At 30.1% G+C, this 9,332-nt stretch overlaps 2 protein-coding genes across 3 annotated transcripts in view; one reads left to right on the top strand and one right to left on the bottom strand.

Annotated features, from left to right (window-relative positions):
* The first annotated feature begins 565 nt into the window (after positions 1 to 565).
* On the top strand, positions 566 to 5,033 carry LOC108760708 (uncharacterized). Of its 2 annotated transcripts, XM_018506801.1 has the most exons (6): positions 566 to 680; positions 824 to 1,123; positions 2,978 to 3,040; positions 3,189 to 3,251; positions 3,357 to 3,470; positions 4,460 to 5,033. In XM_018506801.1, exons 3-6 carry the CDS (start codon positions 2,990 to 2,992, stop codon positions 4,841 to 4,843), a joined length of 612 nt encoding a protein of 203 aa, XP_018362303.1. In that variant the 5' UTR covers positions 566 to 680; positions 824 to 1,123; positions 2,978 to 2,989; the 3' UTR covers positions 4,844 to 5,033. The 2 variants fall into 2 exon arrangements, with proteins under 2 accessions (XP_018362303.1, XP_018362302.1); XM_018506800.1 differs by lacking the exons at positions 566 to 680; positions 824 to 1,123 and adding an exon at positions 2,197 to 2,374.
* A 1,405-nt stretch (positions 5,034 to 6,438) lies between these two features.
* LOC108760652 (orcokinin peptides type A) overlaps positions 6,439 to 9,332 on the bottom strand; it is an 18,390-nt gene continuing 15,496 nt past the window's right edge. The window contains exons 3-4 of the mRNA XM_018506718.1: positions 8,227 to 8,341; positions 6,439 to 6,939 (exon numbers count right to left, since the gene is read on the bottom strand). Of these exons, the coding sequence (XP_018362220.1) occupies positions 6,732 to 6,939; positions 8,227 to 8,341 (323 nt within the window). The 3' untranslated portion in view covers positions 6,439 to 6,731. The remainder of the gene's footprint in view (positions 6,940 to 8,226; positions 8,342 to 9,332) is intronic.

The raw sequence follows: 9,332 nt of genomic DNA on the forward strand, positions 1-9,332 counted from the left end.
GTTACATGATTGATCCTCTGTTAAATGCAGCCATAATCTTAAGATGGCGCTTCGATTCATAGTCATGAAACAAGCATATACTTGAGGAAAATCTCGGGAGGAGACATAAGAGAGTCTCAAGTCTCAAGGTGTTTATGCACTTCATGCTAGATGTTTGGTGCAAATGATCTTATTTGACAGTTGACACATCTCAATATTATTTATAAAGCTATCTTATTTATTATATATATAGACTTAAGATTTTCTTATTAATTACAAATTCAATCGTTTAAGATTGTCTTTAACATATATGCTGTTAAATAAGGCAAGTTTCATCAAGCGTGGTCAAAGATGACTTAAGCAAAAGTGAATACAAGGTTAGTAATAAATTTGTGTGTTTCAGGATTTTTCTTCAGAAAAATTTGGAAAAATTTACAGATCTGAAATGGCCAAAGAGCAGCGATATAAGTGGAAATTGCGAGTTTACAAAATCAGTAAACTCAGGTGTCTGTCTTTGCTCCATAACTTTAACAATAGAATCAAGAATCTTAACTACCTCGACTTCTTATCCTCTCGTATAACACGATGTAGAGGACTGAATATCAGTTGAATATAAGGATTTTTGAAACTTATAACTGTGTTTGATAGAGTCGTAAGTTAATGCGTAAAGGTTTATCTTAACTGGGTGCTTCCAATTTAAGGTACGCTCCATTTAACATTCGCAACTTTTGTGAGCGTCATTTTATCCTTGTGATTAAATATTAAACAAAGATGAAATGATGCATGCACATTAGAGAGATTACATTTATTACATTTATACTGATTGTATATTATTTTATCATAGGCTTACAGTAGTCAAACTTCTGCTGTTCTATCGACCCATGGTAAATAATGATGACGCTCTATGACCATTACCAGGAAGTTGTGAGGAAAATGGAAACAATCAGAAGGAAAAACTTATGTAAACCATAAGAAGTACACTACACAATGGAAGGATTGAACTCGAGATCAAGAAACTGGAATGGATGAACCACCATTGCCAGATGACTGGGAAATATGATCAACAAAAGATGGAGTTTGATATCTTGTGGATCACAATACTCAAACATTGATTTTAGGATCCAAGACTTAGTACATTCAAAAGGTTAGTGTCAAATATATTGCTTCAAGCTTACCTAACATGGATAGGCCATGTACATAGATGTACACTGCTAGTACTGAAAATCTATAGTGTATGTATATTGAGTTAGAACAGATGAAGACAATAAAGAAGACTACATTATGTACATTTCTTTGTAACAAAGATGATTGTAATATAGAAAATCATAAAAAGAAAGGAAATTATACACGCGCGCGTGTGTGTATATTGTTGCATAGATAGAAAAGTGCAAAAGTAAAGAGATTAGTATTTTTGAGATGAAAGAAAAGGAAATAAGAGGAAATCGACCTTATAAACTATTATATTTTTATGAGAAAACTACATACATGTATGTATATAAAAATATAAGAATCTTACTACAGTTGCAAAACTGCTTTTTCTACTGAACGCACCCCATGTTACAACAAAAATGCGATTAGACCATTTAAAATCTTAATCCTTTGAGATTATTCAGTGTGCCGACTGGTTATGGGAAAATACTTATTTGTATTATTAGAGATTGACCACTAGAGTCTATGTGCCGGATTACGTGATGAAATATAATTCAAGTTTTGTTTTCTGCGCTGAAGATAGCTAGAATTTAGTCAAAACGTACATACGTAACATTTAAATATAATTTTTTAGACATTAAGGTCTGTTAATTATTTAAGCGCAACACTTATAGCACCGATTCCTAATTGCCTGTTTTACTTTCTTATTTGATTATTTGCAAAATGTTTATTTCAAGCTGAGCTGACAGGAACATATTGAAAGTGACATTAAAAATAACAATTTTGTCAAAATCTGATCTTTAATCGCAATTTTCAATATTTTCCTATCAGTTTAACTTGAAATTAGGAATTGCAAATGATTCAGCATTAGTCTTGCCTTTAATTCCTTACTGTATCTAAATGTATAAACCAATCATATTTAAACAATTTTACAACAGTTACAAAGCTGGTTTTTCTGCTAAACGCAGCCGATTATTCGAGTTTTTTTCACAACATCTCGCTTTTGTCTTCATCAAACTTCAGCTGAATCTAGAATTTTTGGCAGGTTATTATACATGGAGAGAAAAATTTTTAATCCGTCATTTCTTTTGATGACAAAATATTATAATATTTAAGTTATGTAGTTATTTGAAATTTCTTAATCAGGATATTCACGAAGATAATCATGTATCTGATATATCGCTTTTTTACTAGCATAATTTTTGCGGTGATAAATGCGACTATTGTGTTGTATATGTGTCAACGCGTAGGTTATAATTATTTTTAAATATTATTTTATTCCAACATTAACATTCCAATATTATTGGAATTATCCTATACAGAACAGAAGCTTGCAGCAACGTTGCTGCAACGTTTGCAATATATTGCTACAATATTGCTAAAATATTGTAATGTTGCTGCAATATCGCTGAAATGATCTGTGCTGATTTACAGACAATAATAGTAAATTTATATTATATTCATCTGTTTGTTAGCTTCAGACTCTGTGTACATTATAATATAAAATTTGAAGATATCCGTTCAAATTATTTAATCTCTCATCTGAGATTAGATAACGTCGTACATAATAATTTAATAATGCATATGTTGGAAAAATAGTCAAAATTTTAGAAAAAAATTAATTGTTTAGTGTGAATTTTTTTTTTAGTTATTAAAATGTGCTCTTGAATTGAATTAAAAAAAATTTTTTAACATGGTTCCAATAAAATCAAATCTGAAGGGATTAAAAAATATTAGCCATTATATCTAAATATTGAAGACAAATAACACATATATTTCATATTATACTTTAGTTATTATTTACTTAACAAGTATTCGATTGCGCAGTATATAATGTGTAACATTTCAGTTTTTCCGAGTGATGAGAGCGCATTATCAAATTATGGCCGAAGCTGAGAGATTTAATTCAATTGTAATATATATTTTACACAAAAGCAAATAATATATTAAATTTTTTTTTAATTTACGAAATACATACAATTAACTAAAATTTTTATTAGAAGAGAATTAAAATCAGTTATAAAAATTAATAATAAATAGTATATTGCTATTTACAATAGATTTCTGAGTCACGTGCAAGTCTCAATTATATTAGCTCGAAGATATCTGAAGGAATGGATCAGGTATTTTAAAGAAATCATCTTAACAATTAAATAATGATACAACGTATTTTAATATTCATTAATTTTTAATAACTATTAATAAAATTAATAAAATTACTTGTATAGATGAAGGAAGATATTGCCAAAGAATTATTCATTACCGATCATTTAACGAAACTTAATTCGAAAGTAGGCCTGTTACTGCAACGTTATTCTGAATTGGAAGAAGGATTAATTGAGGTATAATTGTAATATGAAAGATAAAACTGTGACGACTAAGCTTTTACATTTAATTTTAAAAGTAGAAAAAGCTTTAATATGGTTTAATGAATTTGGAATAATATCTCGCGATAAAATAATGTAAAACAAAACAGAGATTTAAATATTTTTTTAAAAGAATATAAAAAAATTTTGTTTATTAATCATTATAGTTTAGCTCTACTTTGATATAAAACATAATGTTATTAAATGCATTAATTTTTTTATGCTAGAATTATCTCTTTTGAGAAGCGCATGTGCGCACGCAAGACATTAATAAATTCGAATCCATATTTACATTCAAAAATCATATATTTAAAGGACTCCGCTCAAATCTTATGGAAATTAGGTTTCGGTGGATTTGTCTAAAATTTTGATGTAGCTTTCGGCATTTTGAACAAATGTCTCCATAGGTACAAGCTCCGAGAATCAATTCTTCGCTCGCTATAAGTCGGAGAAGTAAAGGTAAATAGGTAAGCCTAACTGCAATATCGGGCTATATATCACTCTCATACCCAACCCCCACACTACCCCGCCTCACCCGCCCCCCACCCCCGCCTCACCCATCTCGACTCATCCCTAGGCGCGCGTTATGTGTGCGTGTGTGCATGCGTGTTTGTAAGCGTATGTTCCAGTAAAGATTAAGACCATAACGTCATTTAATGGGATTTATCGACTCAAAACCCTCTCTACTGGAACTTTTTCGTTCATACTCTATTTGCCCGATGTATAGTCCGATATTGCAGTTAGGCCTACCTATTTACCTTTACTTCTCCGACTTACAGCGGGCGAAGGATTGATTCCCGGGGCTTGTGCCTATGAAGACATTTGTTCAGGATGCCGAAAGTTACAACATATCAAAATTTCAGACAAATGCACCGAAATCTAATTTCCATAAGATTTGAGCGGGGTCCTTTCCTCTTTACTTGAGATGTAATTAAAAACGTTGTTATCTTATCACCCATAATCAGCTAGTAAGAATGAATCATAATATGAAGAGTGTGCGGATTGAAACTCCAATTGACATCAACGAGGAAGTCAAGTGCATCCTTACGGCGGTAAAAAAAAATCAATCGCAGCAGCAGCAACAGTCGGATCATCCTCGAACACCGACGAAATTGCGGACAACAACAAACACTTCTACAGGAGCGAAGGATCCTCAGCCGCATAATTTCATTATGAGTTCGAAGTTCCTTACGTCGCAATCATATGATACTGATATCTCATACGTAACGTTTGAGAGACAAGAAAGACGTGCGCCTGCATATCCGGAAGTTCAGCTATTAAACGATCCAAGACCAGCAGTTGATACAAAAGCCATTGGTTTTCGACCATCTTGGAAGTGCGAAACTTAAGATAACTGTCGGATAAACATGTTTTTGTATCTCTTTTGATCTCTTCTTTTTCTAATAATTGTTATTGTTTATAAAAGTACAGACAAAATTGTGACTGTGGAATAAGATAAATGAATACAACACTTCTGTGTTTGCCAAGTATTTCTGTTTACCACAAAGATATTCAACTTTGTAAAAAAAATACTGCAATCATATGAAAAAATTAATTTTTTCAAAAAATTTACATACGAATACGTTTATAAAAGTATGTGTATGTATGTGTGGAGAAATGACAAAACAGTAGAAAAAGACTGCAAATGCTGTATCCTCAGAAAATAAATGTTCATTAAAATAAGCTATATATTACCATACCATATTACAAAATACAATTTATAAAATAAAAAAGATTTTATTTCTTTTATTTTAAAACAAATATAACTAAAGAAATATTTTTTTTACATTTTCATAGTTATGTGTCATTTGCAACCTTTTTATGTTATTCTCCAATTAGTCAGCAATTTATTATCGTTCTTTTTATTTAATTATACATTTTTGCAGAATGACAGCATACAGTAGAGAGAACAAACCACGTGATACATTTTATCCGATCACTGATCGGTCATATTTTGTCAAAATGACAAAAGTTTTAAGTCATTTCTAAATTACAAAGAGGGAAGAAATATCTTCTCCGTGTCATGCTTTGGACATAAAAGATATTTAAGTATATTTGTCCAATAGAAAGTTCTTCAAACAAGTTCTATTAAAGAGAAGTGACACATTATATGTTTGCATCTCCTGTTATTTCTGTTCTTAAGATTTAATCGCATTGAGTATTTTTGCATCATATATTTCTGAAAGTCAAACAATGAGCTGAATTAATATACTTATATCAATATAATTACAACTAATTACACATCAACAATATATACACGCCGTTTATTTAGATATGAATTAGCTATTTTTTGTGATGCAGAATATTTCGAAAAATCGTTGAAGGCGGGAGTAAGAATTTCTTTCAAATAAAATCTAATTATTTTATTTAAGTATTATATTTAAAAATAAATAACTAATTATTTTTCATACATTCTAGATATCCTTATGCAAAAAATTTTTCGTAAGTTTAATTAAATAATTTCTCAATTTTGTTTAATTCATACGAGGATGAACTAACAAATATCCAGCTTCAGCTACAAATTCTATTCTTATTGTATTCAGCTTCAAATTCTATTCTTATTTTTTATATAGGCCTTTACTAGTTGCAAGTATCTAATTTTTACTATTAAAATATATTATAGTTAATTATAATTTCTGTAAAAAAATTTACTTTAAATTTAATTGAAACTTAATAATTGAAACACGCGAAAATCTATTTCAGAGTTTAATTCGTCATTTATAATTTTCTAATAACTAAATACTTACACGAAATGATTTTATAATTTTATCAATGTCTTGCAAATAAAACAATTTCCACTTTCGTAGTTCATCCTCTATAATTTGGAATTGAAAGTATACAATTAATAATTTTGTGCATATCGAAAAAAAAGATTATGTTCAACTATTTTGAAAAAAATATACTACAATTTTGCTTAAAAAATAATCTCACGATTATACGTGTGTATGCGCGCGCGCGCGTGTGTGTGTCGTTTCGTAATGTAATATATAAGTTTAGTGTAATAAGTTCGGTTTTAAATTTGTATCCGTTAGAGGACAGTAACGATAAAGGGATTTTAATTTTATTTTAATGTCAAATATCTTCTGAAGTTTCGCATAGATTACACGATTTTTTTTAATAGAGCAAGTGTATACAGTTCGCATTCTGTGATGTTTCTCAATGAGCTTATTTTTGCCCCCTTTTTTCGCTCTTTCTTATCCTTCACCTCGCTACCCTCCCTCTTCGATTCTGCGTTAATTAACGTTGCTGCCTGTCTGTCAGATAATTATTGAGCCTTTTGACAAATCCGCCCCAACTAGCTCGATCGATCTCATCGAAGTTCCGCTTAAAGAGGCTGTCGAATGCAGTATCGATCTCATCGATGTTCCTCTTTGAGAAATGATCGAATACCGATCGGTCGATCTCGTCGAAATTGCCAGGCCGTACATTCATCACGCTGGGTCGCCTGCAATAATGGATATACTGTAACGAATATGTAAGAGTATCTCTTTTAATCTCGGACATTTTATTTGAAAACGGAATGTTATATATAAACTAATAAACGACGTTTGTTTTAAAAACGCAATAAATTTTAGAGAGATACAGAATTTAGACCAACGGAAAAAAGATGTAATTTAAATGAAATTTTATATTCATATTGCTTTTTAATTTATTTTTTTAAGTTAAAACAATATTAGCTTTTACTTTTTAGTTTTCATGAAATTTTTACAAAATCGATTTCTTTATCTGTAAATGCGCTTGTGAATATGTCATACTAATAAATGATACTACTATAACAAATATACGATATAATATAGTCCTTTTTTTCTGACGAAAATTATTAGAAAGAAGGAGTTTTCGATGAAACTAGTCAGACACGATGCAGAACGTATGAATGCTTATAAGTCAGACTAGCTAGAAGCGAAGTTCAATGGCAACAAACATTCTTTTCTTCTTTCTTTTTTTCAATAAACTCGGATAAATGTAACTGAATATCCATTGCGTAATACCTAACATTCGACATTTATAAAAGCAATGGCATATTGAAGCAAAAAAGGACGACAAAAAAAGACTGATGCTCATATCACACTAACGATTGGAAGTTGCGTTTATGTCTCTTGATCAATCAGAAAGAAACAGCAGCTTCTTATCAACGTTCTATTTTACAAAATCTATTATATTTCTAAAATGTCATTTAAAAATAGTTTTACTATACACGTAATTGCAGTTGGCTATATGGTCAAACCCGGAAAAGCAGATATAGATAATAATAATATTATTCAACGAGGATAAATCATTTCCTGTAGTTCTTTGAACGTTTGATTTCCTTTACCAAATTTTCTATCATTTCACAATATTTAAAAATTTGCAAAAGAGGACTATTTTAATTTACTTTAACACAATATAACTACAATACATGACATGTTTAAAAAGTTTCATTGCAATTAAAATCGTTAAAATTATAGTTAAAAAATATTTACGATTAATATGAAATGCACCAAAGATGCTTACTATGTATATGTCAAGATCATTGCAGGTCCCTAATCTTCATTTTTATCTTAACTAGTAATAAATATTTACATTAATAAATTTACATTTGTTTAATATAGTCGCTAAATCACTTATATATTGCGATGTTTAATGGAGAGTATCTCGATAAAAAATTTATTTAATGGAATACGAGATTTTTTGATTATTTGATAAGCTCACTTTATTATCGGAGATCGAAAATAACGTATCGATAACAATTTACCTGAAAGGTATAAACCTCTTGCTCTCACCAAAGGTTCCAGATAACGAATCAAACCCCTTGTGATGTCCCAGTCGCAAGGGATGGCCAATACCGTCTATATTATAGCTGCCCATACCTTGAAAATTTCAGAAAGCTGCACTAATGTCTCTGTTAATTTTAATGCAAGACAAAGTAGCAGAATACATTTTTATATTTTATTTGTGTGATGTAGATTAAAACGAATTTTAAGATAAATATAAATTAAGAGAAATTGATTCTTCTTGTTTTATTAATGTTAATCTGTATATTGTTAGTATACATTTTATACTAATTTTATTATAAAATGTATACATATAAAAAAAAAGTGATATATGGGATAAATTTTTTTAAATAAAATTATAAAAAAATTAAGTTGATAAAAAAAAATAAAGCTGTATAGTTAATATACAATGTATGTGCAATGTTATCGTGGCATGGACAAAAAATTCGTACACTGATTTTTTTCTGCTGAAATAGTGACATTATTGACATTTTCATGTTGGCGTGGCATGTAGTAAGAAGTTTAACGAATACATTCGATACAATTTTGATGACTACTAATTGCGCATGCAGTTTTTGATATCAATAATTGTCAAAGTAATTCTTGTTTATACCATCGGAACGGAAAGTAAAATTTTGATAAAAAAAGTACGTATTATAAAATTATTCGAAATAAATTCTAATCGAAATTATTCAATTATTCCTAGATCTTTATTGTGTTTTCTAGGAAAAACGGAATAATTCCGATCGGAATTCATTCCGACTTGTTCCATAATAGATGTTCTAATCAAATGTCTTGTGAAACTTAAGAAGAATAGGTCAGAAATTTGTGAAATGTAAACAATGTTAAGAACTCCCTCTTTGCATAATAACTTTCCACGCGAAACGAGGTTCACCCTATCTTCGTACCACGCACTTCCGGTTTTCCACGTAAAGCAGGATCCATCCCACCTTCTTTTCCTGCCTAGGAACGCACAATTTTCCACGCGAAATGAAATTCACCCACACCAAAATATGATTTAATTATTCTTTTTGAACCTCGCTTCATGCGGAAAGTCTTGCACCCCTAGCAGAAGAGCGGCACCCCC

Source organism: Trachymyrmex cornetzi, unplaced genomic scaffold, assembly GCF_001594075.2.
Source record: "Trachymyrmex cornetzi isolate Tcor2-1 unplaced genomic scaffold, Tcor1.1 scaffold23, whole genome shotgun sequence".
Lineage (NCBI taxonomy): Eukaryota > Metazoa > Arthropoda > Insecta > Hymenoptera > Formicidae > Trachymyrmex > Trachymyrmex cornetzi.